Source organism: Nelumbo lutea, chromosome 3 (assembly GCF_056320005.1).
Source record: "Nelumbo lutea isolate HS-2025 chromosome 3, American lotus-T2T, whole genome shotgun sequence".
Lineage (NCBI taxonomy): Eukaryota > Viridiplantae > Streptophyta > Magnoliopsida > Proteales > Nelumbonaceae > Nelumbo > Nelumbo lutea.
Window position 1 is genome coordinate 33,556,830 of NC_142686.1, and position 21,691 is coordinate 33,578,520.

Consider the following 21,691-nt stretch of genomic DNA (forward strand, 5'->3'; position numbering starts at 1 on the left):
TAGGAATATACTCTTATTTTATATCTGTAAAGTTCAAACTAAGGTAATTTCTTGACCCAAAACACCTTTTGCATCCTAGAAATAACAAAATTTGTTCAACAGCTGAAAGGCTAGGCCAAGACATTTTTTTACACACTAATGAAGCATATACAATTTTTCTTTATATATTTTCAGCAAGTGACAAATATAAAATAAGAGTATTCCTCAGATTAATAAATCAACAGAAAACACAAGCAAGAATCACTGGCCCAAAGATCCAAACCATTCTTCGATTCTTCGCATCAGCAATTCAGCACTAAAGCTCACATGTTGCAAGACCAGCACCCACCTTCCAAGGTTTACTTCTTTGGACAGGTCTCAATGGTTATCCAACCATTATAATCTTGGTTCTAGAGAGATACATCCGGCTCAGATAAACTTCCTGTAAAGTTCACTTTACAGCTTTCTGGAAATTGCAAACCTGCCTGATCGCAGCCTACTTTTGTGATACGTGGGCATGACCTCACATCAAGATACTCTAGGGACTTGCAGGACTCCAAGAGAATACTTATCCCCATAACTGAAATCCTTGGACAGTTGCTGACCTTTAAAACCTTCAAACTTGACTGAAATCCCCCACTCCCCAACCCATTGAAAATCATATCTGTCACTTCCTCACAACACCCAATGTCAAGGGCCTCTAGATTCCTACACTGTGATAAAATGCAGCTGAGTGAAGTGTCAGAGAGATTCAAACACCAATCCATGCGCAAGTGTTTTAGACTATGACAAGAAGCGGCAAGTGATTTAATAGATTCATCTGAGATGTTCCTGCAACCACCAATTACCAAAGTTTCAAGATTTTTGCAGCACTGGGCCAATGAAAATATGGACTCATCTCCAACTTTATAACAATCCAACAACCTTAGAATCCTCAGAGAAGAACAAGCCCTGGAAACACTTGAGACCCCAACATCCCCAACATTGCTGCATTTATTGACATCTAAAAACTTGATAGAACGGCACCCATCAACAAGACTTGTCAGTCCAGTGTCTGTTATGTTACTGCATCCCTCCAGTCCCAACTCTTCCAGGTTACAGCAGTGCTTTGAAAGGGTTTGCAATAGCCCATCGGTAATGAATCTGCAACCTATAAGATGTAAGCTTCTCAAGTTGCAACAACCCTCAGCAATGGCTTTCAGTCCCTTGTCTGTCAGCTTTCTACAATATGACACATCCAAAGACTGGAGATACGAAAGACCGTTACCAAGTGCCACCATTCCAGCATCTGTCACACCTATACACACAAGAAAAAAGAAAATAAGCATGTTTTGGCAAGAAAAAAGATATGGAAATGATGTCATGAAAGAAGCACAGTAAGTCGTTCAAAACACCTGATTGGAGACACACACCAGAAACAGAACATAAAACGAGAAGTTTATTTCTTTGTTTGTGTAAAAGCATATGAGCAATGACAGCATAAGTGGCATGGAGTGTGATGTATTATGGACCTTTAAACCACGGAAGGACAAAATGCAAGTAAGGGCTCTGATAAATAGGACATTTCTTTCCGTCCTTTTGTGATTTAAGGGCTCCCTGATGGAAATGGAAAATGCACATTGATTTCTTCTACTTGGAGGCATCAATGCATCCATTCTACATATTGAAAATCTATGAACAATAGGAGCATTTACTATTCCTTAAACTTTCATGAGTATCCTTCTTAGAATAAATATTTTCACTACAGGTGCACATAGTCAACAAGAAGAAGACTTTGAATGTATCGGAACAGAAGTACATGTGAGCCTTTTTTTATCAGAAACGATAAGAAAATGTGAGCTTTTTAAAAATCACTCAGCTTGGAAGTGAAGGCCTTCTTAATAAATTCTTGTTAAATTTTTCCAAGGATGGCATAACCACTCAACTAATTTAGTTCTATTCTATGTGGGAGAAGCTAACCCATCATTGCTATTTCAAGCAGTTAGAAGGATCTAAAAAAGGTGAAACCTGGAGGAGTAAATAACTTGAAATACAAGGGAAAGAAAGGAACAGAATACTGGATGATAACCACATGACTAGCATGCATCATCCGATGTCTGAAAAGAACCCACAGAAAGAAAAACAGAACCACTCAAACTAATTACGCACCGAACCCTTTCTTCAAAGGAAAGAACACAAAGCCAGCGGAGCCACACAGCTACATAGACCACCAATCCATCAGAAAATATAACTTATTAAGATATGCAAGCGAGTAAAAAGCAAACATTTAGGTTCTACTGCAAATTAGTCATGAATCAGATGGGATCATACCCTTTATAAAGAGTGAGTGCTACCGAATTTTCTTTCCAGAATTACTCTATTTGTTTAACACAATTATACCCAAAAAGAAATTCACTGCGAACCCAAATAAACTAATGAGAAGAAGGTAGCCCCAGTCTGACAAACACAAGTTATTGATTCCCAATGGTACAAAGGGCATCTAACTGAATTAAACATGAAACCCACCAAAAGACATCACAAAAGCCAAATTCTTTCTATGAAATTAAAGCAAAAGTAGAATTGAATTTTCTAATTACAACCAAAATATACAATTTTAAATATTTCAACGTGGGGGAAAACGTTAACAAAGAGAAGGTCTCTCGATGACCAGAAGAATAGCTAAAACAGTCGCTACCCTCAATGGATCAAAAGAAAAAGCTCTGGATTTACCTTTGCAGTTCCGTAGACTGAGAATCTTCAGACAACCAAAGCCAGAGGCAATAACGGAGAGATCAGAATCTGTAACACCGGGATAAAAGGATCTTGAAATTGACTGAGAGAGATCGAGTTCCACAAGCCGAGTGAACCTAGCAGCCATTTTCTTAAGCATCAAGGGCCCCGCTCGAGCGCAAAGCTTCCTCCTTTCCGTGCTCTGCAAATGCAACCATCGCTTACAGACCATCCCAAACCCCTCCTTATCCTTATCGTCCTCTAACCTTGCCAAAATCGCTCGGAGTTCGTCATCGGTTAGAGAATCGTTGATGCAAACTCTAGTTTCGTTAATGGGGCTCTCCCTTTTCGTCATTTTAGAGATCGACAAAGGAATCACCAGAGGAGGGATTTCAGAAATCCTAACACTTATGAGCTCTTTCCTGCCTGCATCTGATTCAAAGAAGCCTAGACGAAGAGGTCTAGGGTTAACCGAAACCCTAAACTGCTCATCTTCTGGTTCAAGTTCCTCCCCGTGTTTCGTCTGGAGTCACCAAACTAGAGTCAATCTGTCAGAGTATTTATTATTCACAGAGTTGTGATCAAACGAGCGCGTTCTCGCTGGTGAAAAGCTGAGCGTCACATACACATCCATCGTGCTTTGGGAACATCTCCCGTAAATAACACAATGCATGGTACGATGTGTGTATGTGTGGCGGTCTGTGTGAGAGTAGATCCGACTCCCTACCGTACAAAGGCCACATTTTGTCACAACTTTTTGGAGTTTATGACTTACTAGATGAGAGCGCTCTCGTTGGAAGGATCTGCCGAGTTGGCAAGTTGTGAGACAACTCCCTGATTTAGGGGATTGATACGGAACTTTGCATCTTATCAATGCTGAAGCGTAGGAATCCAGATCCTATAATGGTTACGTGAGGAGTACAGCTTACGTGGGCCTGAAAGACAGTATCAGACATACGGGGGCAAAGTTGCACAATAGTTGTGCACTTGTGCCGCCCCCGCATATTCCAACTGTCCATTGTAAATATATCTAGATCTCCTACCCATTATCCATTATTTCGGAAGATATTCCCAATGCATGTTGAGATTTGCATGTGAAGCGTTAATGGAGAGCATATGCGATTTTGGACAAAAGGCCAATCATTTTCATGATGTTTGAAAGCGTGGGTGTTTTTTGAGATCAATTTTCAAGAAAAAAAAGTCTATGATCCCATTTTTACAAAAAAATGATTCTGATATGTAGGTATTGAGTAACATTATACTGTTTGGTAAGGTAATTTTCATTACCCTTTTTCATGTATGTATTGATAGGTAAGCACCACATAGGTTATACATCAGTTAATCATTGGAGGAAACGGTTAACCGTTGGGGGTAAGCACCAAATTGCTTGCGTTTTATGCATTGGTGGGGGTCCCAATTTTCAAGACATGCCTGATTTTTTAATAATCGGCTGAACCCAACAATGAGATACATGGGCGTTTGTTGAAACGCCTGTGGATTCGACGTGGTACCATTTTTTTTTTTGAAAAACGGTCATGGTTCCAAATATCCCCTTTATCCTTCGAAAAAGTACAAATAGGCCTAATATAAATTTCTGAATTCCCCTACAAATCTATAAACATTCAAAAGGTCAAAACCCACACCCTATACACCCATACCCACCTGTAAATTGGCATCAACTTCAAAGTAGCATCTATCCCAACTGTACTTTGAACCTATGAATTCTGACCTAGGGCTGAACAGTCATTCTCCCTTTATCCTTTGGGTGACTGAAAAGTATGTATAGAGCTTTTGCTTGTATGCAATATGCTTTTGAAAACCAGTACTGCTACAGTGATAATCCTAATTATATTTTGAAAACCAAACTATAAACAAAACCACCTTAACCACTGATTTTCGGGGTCAAATGACCCACCCATCGTCCATCCATCCATATTTTCAAAACCATGGTCCGAATTACAAAACTTGGAACTAATTCTGCACATCTACTAATTACATTAAATACATAATTATTGTTCATTAACTCATATATGTTTCGTATGGTATATTTATCATTAAAGACTCCAACAACATTAAGATTCAATTGTGATATGACATGTATGACTTTATCATTGGTTTTAAGTATGATTTTGAAAAATGGATCTAATCAAATGGTCAAACCGTTTAATTTAAAAATCAGTGGAGTGATTAAAACGGTTCCATTTCCGAATCGATTTTTAAAACCATAATTTTAAACCGTTTGCTTCACAATAAAATTCATGCACCAACCATAATTTTACCTTGCATATGGGGCCTAAAATTGTAACATTTTAGTTGAACAAATCTCCAACCGAAACCCATCCAAGGTGCACCCCTAATTTATATAAGCATATTCCATCAACTCATCAACTCAACGAGTGCGATATGATCCCCTACAACAAAGGACCGTAACATACACACTTTGGTCAGTTAATTGGCCTACTTGTGGCTTGTGCGCCTGAACGACTTGTCAATGCCTGCGCAAGCTAGGTTGCAATGCTGGCCTCACATAGTCACATGTGCACATATTCATGGCTGGCCCACTTGCCAGCAATGTCTGTAGGCTGCAAGGTTCCACCTAAGGTGCAATAAGATTTAAAAGAAGGTCAAATCACATGCAGCACTAGGTGCAACCTCAATGCAGCTTGAGGTATAAGCCAAATATATGGGTTGGGAATCAATTTGGGTTTGCCCTAAAATGGTATCTCCTCAAAGCAAAAACCGAGTAAACACTCTTAAGAGCACAAGCATTCAGTCATACATTCGAAACATAGTTGGATGTCACTCTTTAAGAGTGTTTGCTTTTATGAGATTTGGGCTCTTACTCTAATAGCGATCTTTTTGTTCACTTGTTTTTTCTATTTTTTGTTCTAAAAAGGGTCCATTTAAGTCCCGTTTGGCATCTACTCTAGGAATTTTCATTCTCAGAATCCTTTCAAAATCAAAATTCTTTGGATTTGAAATCTAAATGATCTATTCTCACAGTCTGTTTGGTTCAGACAGAAATTAGAATCAGAATTGGAATGAGTTGAAATGGGATTTCATTCCCAAGGAGAAGGGGAGGGAATGGTCACTCTTTCAAATGGGAGATTGCCATTCCAACAAGAATGAAAATGAAAATGGGACTCTGATTCTATCCAACCAAACAATTGGATGGTCATTCCAGTTCCAATTCTGGACTTCTACTCTCATAAACCAAAGAGGCCCTTAGTTTATCGGGCCCAAACTTGATGGGGTGGTAGGGGATCATGAACCACTTTCCAGCAGCTGAAAAGCCATTGGAATTCAGTAGTAACCAGCAAAAAGCATTAAAAACTAATAGAAATTTTTTTGTAGTTATATAAACTTACAGCAGCATTTCCGTTCACTTTTTTTCTTCTTTTCTGTATTTTGCTGCGTTTGGTTGCAGTTCAAATCTGTACCAGAAATAAATTTTGCTGCGTTTGGTTGTAATTATGATTTGTACTCTTATTAAATACAAAATACTACTTTTTTGTCTCATTTACCCTATTAGAAGTGTGCATTTTGCATCTCCAAGATTGATATAAAATTTGTACCATCTTCCTTCTACCTCAAGTCCCCTCCATATAAAGTATGGAACCGCATTATCTTGCTTCTTTCCTCGCTCCCAAACAAATAACCCATCTACCTCCATTTTTACACGTAAAATGGGGCCATACCAATCTACTTCCTACCTTTCACAAACAAACAAGACATTGCAACCAAAAGCAGCCTTTGGTATATATTTTCAAGGAATATATCGCATGTGAAGCCCATTGACCAAAACGCAGAGAGACTGCAGTTCCACGCCTTCTCTGATACCTTAGCACTCAAAAAAGGATAATAAAGCAAAGGAGTTTTACAATATACCGTTTGAAAGCATTTTTACGAAAGCACTTTTATAAAAGTACTTTCTTAAAAGTATTTTCATAAAAGTACTTTTGTAAAAGTGCTTTCATAAAAGTTATTTTACGAAAATACTTTATAAAAGAACTTTTGTGAAAGTACTTTTCTAAGATTCAACTAGGGATAATTTTATAAGTGGTATTTTAAAATTCAACTAGGGTTAATTTTGGAAGAAAAAAAATTAAAATTGAATAAGTGCTTATTGTATAAGCACTTAAAAAAAACTAGAAATTTAGGCTTAAAAATTAACTCTTATCCTTAAAATAAGCACTCAATTTGGGCTTATTTCCCAAATATCAATAAGTGCTTAATGGCCCAAAATAAGCACTTATTTTTAAGCACTCCCAAAAATGGCCTTGGATTGGTTGCACTAGTACTACAAATTTCATTTGCATTACCATAAATGCATGGCATTCAAATAGATTGTGTTTGAGATTCTCGTATACTTATTTCTTTAGATTTGACTGTCTTATTTATTTGTGAGAAATAATTGTCCCCACCTTATATGTAGGAGAATGGAGGTAGGGAGAGGTTATCTATAATATCTATAATATATACTACTTTAAAAAGCACGAATGGCCTCAAGAATATTTATAAATTTTTTTTAGGACAAAATTTACCCTCTATATTTAAATTTTTTGAAAAAAATGAGGGCAAAAAAGGTAATTGGTTATTGATAATAAATGAGTTGAAAAAAGGTAATTTTAAGATATATTCAATGCATTCAATTTCTTCTCAATCCAACACTTAAGTTATTAACTTTCATTCATGTTCATTGAATCATATATTTAAGTCATTTTTGTTTCTTCTCATCATTAACTTCTATTAATTAAATCCATCCTTAATAAATTAATAATTTCAATAACTTAAAAGCTTATACTTTTAAAATCTACTTAGAAAAAATAGTGTTTTCATGCATGTGGTGGTAAGAAATTAAACCATTTTGGGTCAAATGTGCCACAATTAAATAATAAGATACAAAAATGGATATAATGAAAAAAAATAGAAATTAAAAAATTGGAAACATTTTTAAAATACATATAAAATAATAATAAGTATGATAAATAAAAAATGTTTTTATCAATGATGGAAATGGAATGTAAAATTTAAAACCAATTGGAAATAAAAATATTTTATTATTCTCTTTCATTAAAATATATATTTAAAATATATTTTTCTCATCATTAAATTCGTGTAATTAAATCCACAATATTATTTTTAATATTATAAAAATAAATATTTTGAAAAGTAATGTGAAAACAAAACCATTTTTCCCTCCCAGTGGTAGGCAAGCAATTTGACCATTTGGGATCAAATGGATTAATAAATAATGTCATAATTGAATAATAAAAAAATAAAATAAATAAGTATGAAATGTAAAAAGTATTTTCATTAATGATGAAAATGGAATGCAAAATTTAAAATCTACCTAGAGTAATTATTCTTATTCATGTTGGAAAGCAATCCAAAAGTAAAAAATTATTTTTATGGTGGTGAGTCAATAATTCAACCTTTTGAGTTAAATATGCCAATCTTTAATATCATAATTAAATAAAAATGAAAAAATATAAAAAGCACAAAAGCATTATGTAATGGTACAAAACTTTGTAAATAACATTTAAGCACCTATCTAATATTTTATATTAATCGTATTAAAAAATAATTGTGATAAATAATAATTGCTTTGTTGATTTTGGAAATAAAATATAAAATTTAAAACCAACCTAAAAATGAAATTATTTTCTTGGTGGCAGGTTAACAATTCAGCCTTTTGGATGATATGTGCTAATCATTGATTTCATAATTAAACAATAAAAATTAAAAAAGATAAAAATACAAAAAAATAGAAATTCTATAGAAAACATTTGGACACATCTCTAATATTTTATACTAATCATATTAAAAGTTAGATATGATAAACAATAATTGTTTTTAACTTTTTATTGGTGATATAAATAAAATATAAAATTCAAAAATAACCAAAATATGAAATTGTTTCCTACTTGATGGTAGATCAATTCAACATTTTAGATCAAATGTATCAACTTGTGAAGTTATAATTAAGTAATAAAATTTTATTTTTAAAAGATAAAAAACACAAAAGTATACAAAAAAATATATAAATTATGTAGAAAACATCTAGGTACATCTCTTTATTAATGAACCATAATAAGTCTGACAAATAAGAATAATTTTATAGACATAAAAATATAAAAAAAAATTGTAGAAAATTTTAGAAACATATTATATACTATCATCATTATAAAATTTGTCACGTACACAAATATTAGTTTGTTTAAGAGTGAATAAATAGGGATCTAGATGATGTGTCCCCACTTTATATGAAAGAAAATTGAGGTAGTTGGAAGGTGGTGCAAATTTAATTTTGTATCAGTTTTTGATATATAAAATTCACACTGTTCCAATGAGTGTAAATGAAACAAAAGAAATTGTACCGGACAAAAATGCAAATCACTATTACAAACAAACAGATGCAAATTTTGTATTTAGTTCAGCTTTTCATCCATTTGTGTAAGCTGTATTCTGAGCATTTATTAACGAAAACCCTGGGATATGCCAACTGGCCTAGCTCAACCAAAGCAAACTTACACTTGGGCTTGACTGTAGGCCAAACCTATAGGGCCTACCAAGTGGTCCAAATATATCTTTAGAGGACTAGGTTTTGACACATCCAAAGTGAAAAAGATAAGAAACACAATACATTGAAACCACGTTGCAAGTTAGGAAAACAAACAAACAAAAAATATGTTCATTTCTCATTCATTCTATATTTTGATATTATCCATTTTACCAAAATGGTATATGCCAAACTAACAATCCTTTTCAAAAATTTAGGGCTGTCTCTTTGTTTGAGCCTGAATTCCAATTCGATCTAAGGTCATGCAATATTTCAATTCCATAGTTTGAATATGAATTTACCCCATTCCAAATCCGATATTTATATACAATTTATTTAATTAATAGCATATAATATTTTAATTATTTAATTTTATTTTATGTCTAAATTCGATGGATATAAGGTTAATATAATAATATATTAATAAAATATTTATAAATTAATGATAAATACTAAAATATTAAAATAATAATAATAATAATAATAAATTCATAAAATAATTATTATATATCTATAAATTATTAATAAAATAATAAATAGATTAATTCAAATTTGAAAATTTTCAGTTGGTTCCAATTCCAACTCTAAATGAACCAAATAACAACAATCAAAATCTAATTCCAATTTCTCACTACACCAAGTAGGCATCAAATAATAGGTGATTCCAAATCCAATCTTGTCCACAAACCAAATAAACCCTTAGATTAACTTTGGAAATGTTTAAATTTCCAAACTACTCTTTTTTTTCAACAATTTTCTAAAACAAAGTAGTGTTTTTTTCATTTCCGGTTTAATTGATATAAATTACATGATGTGTTTGTTGCAATTCCATCTTTTCGTAATAAAATTTTTATTTTTTTTTCATTTTATAGAAATGTTTGGAATAAATATTTTGATAAAATCCCAAACTAACAATCCTTTTCAAAAATTTAGGGCTGTAATATTTCAATTCAATCTAAGGTCATGGAATATTTCAATTCCATACTTTGAATATGAATTTACCCCATTCCAAATCCGATATTTATATACAATTTATTTAATTAATAGCATATAATATTTTAATAATTTATTTTTGTTTTATGTCTAAATTCGATGGATATCTGATTAATATAATAATAATATTAATAAAATATTTATAAATTGATGATAAATAATAAAATAATAATATTATTATATTCATAAAGACAAAAAGGGGAGAGTTTCAGATATCTCGTTAGCGGCAATGGTGGCATCAGAGAAATAAAGACAAAGAGGGGAGTGAGACTTGCTAACATGCTTGGTTTTACAAAGGATGGAAGCACATAAGAACAACGTATAAGATTCTACTTTTCCGGTGAAAATGCCCCAACAACACTTTGAATTTTTTGGCTATTGTGGAAGCATATTTCTGTTTTCGTCGTCCCTTCTCTATACTTGTTCATCGTGAATTCAAACATTTGGTCTTCTGTGCCAGACAGAATGAAGAACCATGTGGTATGCATCAAACCTCTTGGGTGGAAAGTTCACTTCGAAATGCTTCCTCACCACTCACTAGAGGCCCCCTCCTCTGCATCCTTATATACTACTTTGAAGATATATTCAATAAAATTCTCTTCAGGGGAATTTACAGAAGGCAAAGACAAACATTTAAAATAGGAAGTCTCCAGAGGCTTCTTCAAGCGATGAAAACATGAACCACCATGGAAAGAGGTTACCGAGGGAATTGTCGTTTCACGCCAGTGGATGAATTATCAGAGCACTGAAGGCAAGGTCGATGCTCTTTGAAACTCTAGGTTGGAAGATCAAGAACCCTAATCAAAGCCAGAGATTCAAAAGAAGATACAAAATCAACCTTAGACACTGAGAGGCTCCCTAATCACTCTGAACAAAAAAAAAAGGCTAAAATACCACCATCCCTTTCAAATCAGCCTATCAGAAAATCGAAGTTGTAGAGATCAGATAGACACGTAAGCACATTGAAAACCCTAATGACGAGTTAATAGCTCGATTGTGAACGACAAGAAAGAAGGGGGGAAGTGGCAATGATCTGATGACGCATGTAAATTTGCTTGGTTAATGGTAAGTAGGGTTCACCGGTTGGGAATGGTCTCTAGTTTGAGATCTCTGTTTCAAAACATCTGTACAACAATGGCATCCGGGTTCTCTCCAATGCAAATACCTCTTGAAGGATTCAACCCATCCAAAGATGCATCCTTGCCAAAAATCAATATGATAACATGAGAAATCAAGGGTTTGATTGGTAGCCCATCTCCTTCTCATCATCCAATCCTAGCATTCTTTGCCAGGAAACTAGACGAATCCATCTAGCCAGTGCTATTTAAGCACGGAAGAACAAAGATGAAGATGCACAGGTTTATGAGTCTCTCCCAAAAGGTGTGTCTTACTACGACATGGTGAGGAAGAGCAAGTACTGCATCTGCCTGAGTGGGTAGAAAGCGGCAAGCCCTAGAGTTGTCGAGGCACCTATGCAGGCTGTGTTCCTGTGTTGATGTTAGACCATTATGTGCCACCTTTCAGTATGTTCTGAACTAGAGGTTCCCCCAACGCAAGGGCCTTAGCATTCTAATTAGCAAGGAAATCTCCCTTCCTCTTGTAGCCAATAAAAAGCCATAAATGTCACCAAGTTTCGGTTTCGAATGGCAAAGCTTTCGTGGGAATCGTAGAATTGTTTTTCATGCTAATTCTAGCCTCGGGAACCAGAAGACTCACAATCGGAGTAACCCTGTTAACGCTTAATCTTTTGTTTCTCCAATTTATGCCCAAATCTTATAAAGTATTTAGTGGCGATGAAGGATTGTCATTTTCGCCTAGACCTGTTCATGAGCCGGGCCGGGCCGGGCCGAGTTCGGGTCGGGCTTTTACTCTTTATTAATGGAAATATGTTAGGCCCGAGCTCGAGCTCGGCCCGACCAATAGGCCTATAATTTGGGCCCGAAGCCTGACCTAATAAAAAAATTAGAAAATTTCCCTATTCAATAATCAATATAAATTAGAATTTATTTATATTAAAAAAAGAATATAAATTCAAAATTTATTTACATTAAAAAAATAATATAAAAAAAGGAAAAATGATGTGGAGAAGAAGGGTTCGGTTGGAAAAATAAGGGAAAGAGGTGAAAAAAAGAGGGGTATTCAACTAGGGTTTTTAGGTTTAATTATAGGTCGGGCTGGGCTATTTTGGCAAATCTCGAGCCCGGCTCGAATTTATTACGGGCCGGGCTTTTTGGCCCGAGATTAAGCCCACGGGCCCATATACCTGTTCAAGCCCGTTTAGGGGCCAGGTCGGCCCATGAACAGGTCTATTTTCGCCGCATAGAAGTAAAACTATCAAAAAATCGGAGAAAAAACACTGGCGAGATTCTAGTTTCTTAGGATTCATCATATGTGAAAATTTGAGAAATAATAGAGGGTAAATTTAATATTTTTCTATTTTTTAATCAATATTTAAAGATGATGACAATTATTTAGAAAGTTTATGTATACTTTAAGACAATATATATTCAGTATAGTTAACCAATAAATTTCTTAAACTACTCTTATGGTTTAAAGAATTGACTAAATATACCCTTACTCTTTGAAAAATGAGTAGTGTTATTCCTATGTCCGTTAACACGATGATTAAAAAGACTATTTTGCCCATCTTCCTTTTTTAAATTTTCAAAATAAAACTTTTGACACCGTTCTCATATTGCTGAGGCTTGTCTTTATGCTAAATCTCTCTTCGAAAATCCCACAAGCCGGCGGCAGAGTGTGTCGTAGATGGCACTGTTGGCGGACGAGTGTGCCAAGCTACCTCCGTGGAAGAAAATTATGACGGGGACGACCTCTGTACTCAGGGGCCGCTCAAGCTCCATGATACCCGGCTGAGTTTGAGCTACATTTGGCCGGAGCTGGCCGTTATATCCAGATGAGGAGGCTAGTTGCACGGTCCACTATGACACCGAAAGATAACACTCCATCGACGGGCTTGTGTTGGCAGTGAATTTCCGATCGAGGAACTCCATCAGGTGGCGGTTGAACGTACCGTTCGGTCGGCGGAGGAGATTGTAGGCCACCTTGAAATTGGAGATGAGAATCCATGTATTCAGCGGAACCACCACCTGTACAATGACAGGATGAGAGAGATATTAGGAATTACTCGAGAATAAGAACATCAACACTCCAATTAAATGAATTTACACTATTTATATGCTTCCATTCTAATCAGAAAAAAAATGCAAAATGGAAAAGAATCACACTCCTAACTACCCGACCTGGTGCACAATCAGTGTTGGGATTACACGCAGCGGCGGAAGCTCCCATATTTCTCTCTCGGCCTGGTGCACAATCCATCTCTCTCCCTGTCGTCGCCAGCGATAGTAAACCTGGATCGATCTTCTCTCTCTCCCTGCCTCCGCTCTCCCCTGTTTCACCGCCCCTCTCTCTCTACCTCCGCTCTCCCCTGTTCCACCGCCCTCTCTCGACCTGTACGTATTGAACTCCAATCAAGGGTGTTTTTCGGTGAATTGAACCAAGGGTGTTAGAGATATGTGAGCGGGGGAAGAAAATGACAATTTAGTTGGGCATCTTCGAAACGCTAGAGATGACAGCCACCATGACGTTGCAGCGTTAAATCTTAGAGTGCAGTCAACAAGGCTCATTTCCCTGAGTTGGTGAGTAGGCTTCCTCGTCCTATGAACTCAAATGCTGATGATATCTGGTCAGCATCTCATGAGGCGGCTTCACTGCGTAGAGTGAAGCATAGCTCAGCTCAGCTCTGTTACAACCACCTATGAGCTGTGTAGGGTTGCGTGCAATTTGGTGCGTAGAGTGCGTGGTACGCGTTAGGGCTGTTCACGAGTTGGATTGTGTTGGTTTAATAGTGTTTTTCCAACTAATCCGATCTGGCCAGAAATATATAATTCGGTTCAGGTCATTCGATTTTCATGTGTGAAAACTGAAATCAAATCGAACAGAAGTATGGATTTATGTTTTTTTGTAATCCAAAACCAACCAGTGCTAAAAAAACCAATTAATTCGAATTAGATTGGACTGGGTTGGTCAATTTGGATCTTGTTATGAACAGCCCTACTATGCATAAGAGCTGTTGCGTAGAGTGAAGCATATCTCTCCCATATCGTCCTATGTGCTATATAACTCCAGGTCGTACTCTATTACAACCACCCATAGCTCAGAGGGTCACAAGAGAGAGAGAGAGGGGAGAGTAGAACAAAGTTTGCCGCCAGCTCTATTCGATGTTGCGACTTTGAAGAAATTAAACATAGTTGGCTGAAGTTAGTGATAGGGGATGAAAACTGTGAGAATAAGAGAAGAAAGAAAGAGAAAAATAAGAGAGAATGAGACTGGAGGTAGGGTTAGGAATAAATGGGGGAAATTATTATAGGTTGTAAAGATAGCATGAAAAAGGTGTTGCAGGAGGCCGTAAGGGGAGGGAGACTCACGGGAGAACAAGAAAGGTGACATTAATGCAGATGCTGGTGCATAAGTTAAAACAAGGGTAAATTGATATTTTTGAAAGTTATAACAGTCAATTATCAGTAATAGTAGGAATTGTATTAGTAAATTTTAAAACAGTAAAGTTACAATTAGTTAATTGACCAAAAAATGATAAGGTAGTTTAAGAAATTTACCGTAATCAATTTCCTAAACTATATATAGGTATTTTAAATAATATATCCTACTTTAAATAACAGAAAATGCAAAAAGAAAAAAAAGAAAATTATCGTTTTACCCTATTTTAAATGCCAAAAAGAAAAGGCAAAAGTGTCTCTTATCCCATTCACGGGTTGTTTTTCATCGGTTCGACTGCCAGTCTGCCGCCGCTATCATCCTTCTCCGTCCTTCTCCGTAACCCCGAACACCCAACTTAAAACCCTAACAAATTTGTTAGGGTTTCTGTTTCATTTCTTACCTGAAACTTTACTTGGGGTTCAAGCTCCATTCGCTCCATTAAAATTTTGGACTCTGGTGACCAGAACTTTCCAAGACCTATCTTCAAGTCGGAAACCCATTTAGGGTTTTTGCTTGCCTAGTTACCGAAGATAAGTTAGATTTTCTAGTCTGTATTCAAAACCCAGTTGGGAATTTCAGTTCATCTTTGAAGCCTATTAAGAAAATTTTTAGTTTACCCTCAAAGTCCGATAGGAAATTTGGAAGAGACCTCGTTGGTTTTTCAGCTCATCTGCAATACCCACTTCAATCAACTAGATTTATTCCTTTCTTTCAAAAGAAATGCAGCAACCTGCAACCCCAAGTGCTGTTCCTCCAAGTCCATCGGCTACGTCACCGACGCCTCCTGCTTCAAAGGGAAAAGAACCCCAGAAAAGAAAACTCCCAACCCCACAAGAGCTTGTAGCCCATTATGAATCTCAGGGGATGGAAACCAAGGAAGCTTCGATGAAAGTTATTGAAGATCTCCAGTCCGTATTGGTTCAAGTGGTGAGCTCCGGCAGAGGAAGGAAGGATAAGTTCATGGCGGAGAGTTCACGAAAGCTCGATACGGCCAATACGCGCCTCGCGATTCTGGAGTTGAAGATGGACTCAAAGCCTGGATATGGAGAAACTTTGGCAATTGGAGTTGCTGCTGGTGCGATTGTGAGAGGAGTTGGAAACGCCTTTCCTCATGTTGTGGGAGCAATTGGGCAAATGTGGGATGCTGTTAAAAGCTCTACGAGGTCCTGAACGTATTGTGACGTATGAGCTCCCTTTCTTGTTCTCCACTTTTGCTATCTTACCGATTAGTCTGTATGGTTGAAGAAGAGAAGAAAAGAATTAACTGGTTTCCTTTACAGCTCAGTGAACTTTCATTTTCATGATTTGGTCAAGGAGAAAAGAAAAGTAATCACGTTTTTTACTAGTGATTGTGATTGAATAAGTTGGCCATTTGAATTATTTTTCCTATCTCTTGACCTCTTGGAAACTTTGGTTTCTTAGTGTTTCTGGGTAGTTCCTGTTTTCATAATTGATTTTTTACTTTATACTATAGGTATTTCTTAATTTTTGTTATTTAAATTGGTAAATATTCTTTTTTTTTAATGGAGTTAGAACTTAGAAGCAATAAAATATTTACTTGACTTCTCCCAAACGCTAATTGATGCAAGTGATGGATTCTTGAGGAGCAGGAAGTGGTTAGTACTGGCATTACTTGATTAGGTTATTTTTTGAATTATCTAAACAGGGGATTTTGGTTTTCTGCTGAAGAATTTCTGTTTGTTTGACCATGTTAGCTATGGTTGGGACTTGAGAGCAGATTTAGCTAGTAACTTGTTTAAATTAGTCAACCTTCCTCAATTATATTGGAATTGTAATGAAGTTTGAAGGTTTAGGAACTTCAACAAGTTGTGCTCGGAACCTGTCTCTTTGTGAGAAGATTGTAAAGGGTTATTTTTAGTTGACAAAGCACCTAGGCAGGGTTATTGATATACAGGTCTGACTATCAAGTTTTCTTGATGTTGTTACACTAGGCTATAAAACTTTCAAAGCCCTCTGACCTTCTTCTGGACAGAGTTGTGCGTTTGATGGTCAATTTGGAATGCCATGTTTGCAATTGCCACCACACGGCATCATCCAGAATAGTCGATTTCCATCTTTGGGATATTGAAGAAGACAAGTCAAACACAGACATTGATAATTGAAATCGGATCAGATGCAAATGAGCTCAGGCACCATATATTTGATATACTGAGGCTCAAGATAGAATCTAATTGTTAAGATGTTGAAGCCTGAAGGGCATGATGATAATTGTCAAGAGTCGAGACACTTTTGAGAAAACTCCAGTGGACTGTAGTGGATCATTTTAGACTGAAATCTTGAGATGATTGATTGACAAATCCTAATTAAATTCGCATGCATTTTGATTGAATTTGTTTGCTCAGTTCATGGATTGCAGTGTAGTGAAAACAAAACCAACCATGTTGTCGAACACTCCCTTGATGTTTCAGAGTAAGTTTTCACACTTTTCATCTACTGAATGTTGTTGTTATTGACAGCTGTTGTTGTTGCAACAGCAGCAGATTATCCATTGGTGCTCAAGTTTGGATTAGTGGCTGTGTAATTTATGTATCTCCTAAATGGATGTGGTGCCTCCATCCCTACATGCATATATGATTCTTAGGCTATGGATTCTTCAGGGACAATTCTAGCACTAATAGTTAATGTATGCATTCAATCCATTTTTTCCTAAGCAAAGATAAGCCTTTACACCCTTTACTTATATGTATAAGGTGTTAGAATTGAAAACATATGTACTATTTTATTAATATATACTTTTCTTTTGATTTATTGACTCCATGCTTTCCCATAATGTGGATTTTCTGTTCTTTTGTCCATGCAAAACTGCTTTGTACAAACTACAAAGATGGATGAGGAAAGTACGCAAGCTTGGACATGTGGTGAATGTATGGGAGGTCCAATTAAGTGGATGAGGAAAGTACTCAATGTCGGATGGGAAGCTCTCTGATAATGGAATTTAAGTGTTGACTTGGACATATGGTGAATGTATGGGAGGTCCAATTAAGTGGATGAGGAAAGTACTCAATGTCGGATGGGAAGCTCTCTGATAATGGAATTTAAGTGTTGACTTGGACATGTGGTGAATGTATGGGAGGTCCAATTAAGTGGATGAGGAAAGTACTCAATGTCGGATGGGAAGCTCTCTGATAATGGAATTTAAGTGTTGACAATGATCACTAAGTACCAGATCTCAGACCCAAATTGACTAAGCAAACATGATTCATTCCAGGTGAACTTGTTTTCATTCTTTTTCTTATGCAACTATGATCAATTATTTTCATTTTTCTGGCGTTCAGCCCAAAGGGCAACATGCATGATAGAGATGAAAATGAGACTATATATTCATTATTTGGGTTTTTGCACTTTTAGTTGTAAGAGCAACAAACCTAAGGAAGCAATTTTATCTTTCTTCAGTAACCCAACCATTGTATATATTTCTCGAGGCAAACCCTTCAGGAAAAAAACTTGCACTTTGAAATAAAACCAATTTGTTTTTATTTGATTTTTGAGTGACAAGAGAACCGTTTGTAGGCAATTAATTCATTTACCCGGGTAAAGGTTCTGTAACCCAAGTGTATTTGTACCAATTCTTTTGTTCTTTTGATCATTTTTTTCCATAAATTTTATCCACCAACAAATCGATTTACCGTAGGTTCTTCGCAAACTGCACTAAATTAGTCCACCAACCATTGTATTTGGTAAGGTTTGCTAAAAAATTCTTTGGGATTTTTATAGTTTAGTCCACCCCAAGGGTGGAGCTAAGATTTCTAGGGTGGACTAAATCCTGGACGTGGATTGATATCAAGTCCACGGGCAGGATGTGGTTTATAGGTGGGCTACTAGTAGACTATGAGGGGGCTGCAATTTCAGATTTTTGAGGTGGATTATAGTCCATTTGTTCTAAAAACAAACAACATTTATTTTAATTATTGAAAAGCGAGCATAACAAATAAATGAAAAAAAAATCAGGTCGTATGACACCCCTGTACATGATTCATCTCGCATTCCCACGTTTATGCCAAAGTCAGGCAGGTTGAGTTAGTTTCCTTTGGATTTCTCAATTGAACCATGATCCATATTAAACTTTATGTTAGGGATCAATTTACACTATATCATTGTTCACAGTTCTTATAAATTATGGATAAAATTATGTGAATATAAATTATTCACACCCATAGTAGATTAGTTCATGTTACACTTATTGATTTCATACATTTCATGTATAGTTTGTCAAATACATGGTTGATCATGAATTTAAAGTAATCATAATTTAATTAAAAATGATTTAAAAATAAATTTAATTATAAATGAAAATATGTTAAAAGGTTAACCAAAATGATGGTAGTTGGGTCACTGTAACACAGTTATATTATATTGAATTCTTCCCACCAACTATCCACACCATGGTGTGGCCCATCTATAGTAAAATGCTGTTGTCGATAGATTAAGGTGTGACTTGTTCCTATCCATGCTATTTTGTGGATAATGATGGTTTACATGAAAGCATGAAACTAAATGCCTCTTTCTGTTATAAATGGAACCAAAACAGTCCCATCCTTTATGAAAAAAATGCTGCCATATTAATGACAGATAAGTGTTGGCATTTATTGTATATGAAACAATTGTTTGGTTCACCCTTTGTCATCAAATAAATGGTAGAAAACTGAAAACTTTGATTTTTGTGCATGAAGCATTTGGGGAAATATCAAATTCTTATTTTCTCCAATGCCCTAATGTTTCTTAAAACCATAAAACAAAATGCTGATGTGACACACATACATAGTATATACACGACATCAAGCACCCCCTTAATGGTAATGGTAGCCCTTGAGCTCGAATCCAGTGAACCCATCGGTTCATGGGGAGCGAGTACCCTCCAATGGGAAGCGTGCACGTCACTCTTTTCAAATCTAACAATTCCGTTAATGTTAAGTTCGATTCACGCTCTTGTTAAACGAGTCAATCCGGTTCAATGTTGGAAAGAGACAAAACCACCCATAAAAGCCTCTTTTTTTTTTTCCTCTCATTCGTTTGAATTCTCCTTCCCCGATTGGAGCCTTAGTCCAAGAGCAAGAGACCACCACGACGATTCTACCAAGCTCTGACGGTATGGAGCCAACTGACAATAAGAATACGTCGGATCCCTTCTTCTCATTCTCCTTACAACCCTGTTATTCCTCTGTTAATATCTTATTCCTTTCTCTTCTTCTAGCAACAGACCACCGGTGGCGATTTCACTATTTCACCGAACTCCAATGGCATGTAGTCAATCGGCGGTAAACATCCTTTCTTCTCCTTTTTCTTTTAACCTTATTATTCATCTTCGTTAACATCTTCTTCCTTTTCTTTTGGAAGGAGACCACCAGCAGTGATTTCATTGTTTCACCAAGCTTCGACAGCGATTGCCTTCCAATTCTGATGGCATGTCACCTAGCGGGAGGTTGGTGCTGTAAAGCTTGAAGAAACAATTGTGCCTCTGAGTTTTCGCATGTTGTGTCGGCTATGATGAACCCAAACGATATTGAATGGAAAACGGAAAGAATCCACGAAAATGGATGTTTTTTTGAAAGCCAAAAAAAAAAAAAAAGGATTGATGCTTGATTTATGTAATGTGAAAGTGTTCTCTCTTATTTATTGTCTGTCTTGTGCGTTGAACAGTAACTTATATTCATTTTTCACAAAACGACCAACTATGATATTGAGAAAACTTGGTAATCAATGTAAATGAAGAATATGATAAGCATGAAAACCTTTCTTGATCTTCTAGAGCTACCTATACAACAGTTGTGACGATTAAATTTAATTGTATACACAGAAAGTGGGAGGGAATCAGGCCATATGAATCACAGCTCTTAAAGGATATTCTCTGCAATGAGAATCAAGAAGTTGAAGGTGGGAAGTTGGTGAAATAGTGAAATCGCCGCCAATAATATTCTGCTAGAAGAAGAGGAAGGAGGAAGATGTTAAGGAAGAGGAATAACGGGGTTGGAAGGGGAAGGAGAAGAAGAAATGCTTAATGCTAGTTGACACTACGTTGTCAAAGCTTGGTGAAATTGCCATTGGTGGTCTCTTGCTCTTGGGTCAGGTCTCTGGTGAAAATGAAAATGGAAGAAAGGGAAATTCAAACGAATGAGAGGCAAAAAGACTTGTTTCATCTGATTTTGTCTTTTTCTAACCAATTGAATCGGATTGACTCGTTTAACGGGAGTGTGAACCAAACTTCAACCAAACTGTCTTGGTCTTGGGGTTTGTAGATGCTTCCAATCCAACCATGAAATCTGGTTGGTTTGACATGAAATCCAGTTTACCACCTGATGAGGGCAGATGTGGCCCTCCAGTGAAATAGTGACACGTGGTACCTCGTGACAACTAGGAAAATACCTAGCCAACAAACTTACGAAGTTGGTGACCCACCCGAGCACCAGTCTATCCGGCCTGGCTCGACCTGCGCAGCGCGGGCGTGGCCTGTGCGAACTGCGCATGGCCTAGCGTGTGGCCCGTGCGAACTGCACGCGGCCTAGCTCGCGGCCTGCGTGAACTGCGCACGGCCTCCGCGAGCTGCGTGCGGCGTGCGGCCTGCGCGACCTGGCCGACCTGGACCAGCCTAGCGCATGATCCGGCCAAGGCGCCCACCGAAAAACCTGGCCTAGACACTGACCCGCCGACTAACACAGGCACCGACCTGACGACCTGGCCTAGACATTGACCTGCCGACTGAAGCAGGCACCCCTCTGACAACCCGGCCCAGGCGCCGACCTGGCCGCCTGACGACCTCGAGGAGTTCACCACCATACCCTGGTTCTAACAGGATGCGACGAGTCTTACCGTTTGGTGGCTTTTCACCCACCTAACCCGCGAGGACTCCGGTATATAAAGACCTCACCCCCCAAAGGGGAGGGGGATGAAAAAAAGGGAAGTAACCCTGCTCTC

The 21,691-nt window shown here is 36.8% G+C and overlaps 2 protein-coding genes and 1 long non-coding RNA gene across 3 annotated transcripts; 1 reads left to right on the top strand and 2 right to left on the bottom strand.

Annotated features, from left to right (window-relative positions):
- LOC148864123 (RNI-like superfamily protein) lies at nt 1–3,421 on the bottom strand. Its single transcript, XM_088979065.1, has 2 exons — nt 2,689–3,421; nt 1–1,276 (listed from the first exon to the last, which is right to left on the bottom strand). The coding sequence occupies exons 1-2, from the start codon at nt 3,041–3,043 to the stop codon at nt 390–392; spliced, it is 1,242 nt and encodes a 413-aa protein (XP_088835191.1). The 5' UTR covers nt 3,044–3,421; the 3' UTR covers nt 1–389.
- Nucleotides 3,422–12,653: 9,232 nt separating this feature from the next.
- LOC148864124 (uncharacterized) lies at nt 12,654–15,198 on the bottom strand. Its single transcript, XR_016110393.1, has 2 exons — nt 13,504–15,198; nt 12,654–13,350 (listed from the first exon to the last, which is right to left on the bottom strand). It is a non-coding gene; the product is annotated as an uncharacterized LOC148864124 (long non-coding RNA).
- Nucleotides 15,199–15,340: 142 nt separating this feature from the next.
- LOC148864125 (ribosomal protein-like protein) lies at nt 15,341–16,106 on the top strand. Its single transcript, XM_088979954.1, has one exon. It carries the CDS (start codon nt 15,482–15,484, stop codon nt 15,929–15,931), a length of 450 nt encoding a protein of 149 aa, XP_088836080.1. The 5' UTR covers nt 15,341–15,481; the 3' UTR covers nt 15,932–16,106.
- Nucleotides 16,107–21,691: the final 5,585 nt, after the last annotated feature.

Excerpts from the sequence above, each read along its gene's own strand:
- LOC148864125 (XM_088979954.1), top strand. The coding sequence starts at position 15,482 with ATGCAGCAACCTGCAACCCCAAGTGCTGTTCCTCCAAGTCCATCGGCT.
- LOC148864123 (XM_088979065.1), bottom strand. The coding sequence starts at position 3,043 with ATGACGAAAAGGGAGAGCCCCATTAACGAAACTAGAGTTTGCATCAAC. Across the intron at positions 1,277-2,688 it reads CAGTCTACGGAACTGCAAAG|GTGTGACAGATGCTGGAATG; the intron begins GTAAATCCAGAG and ends TTGTGTGTATAG.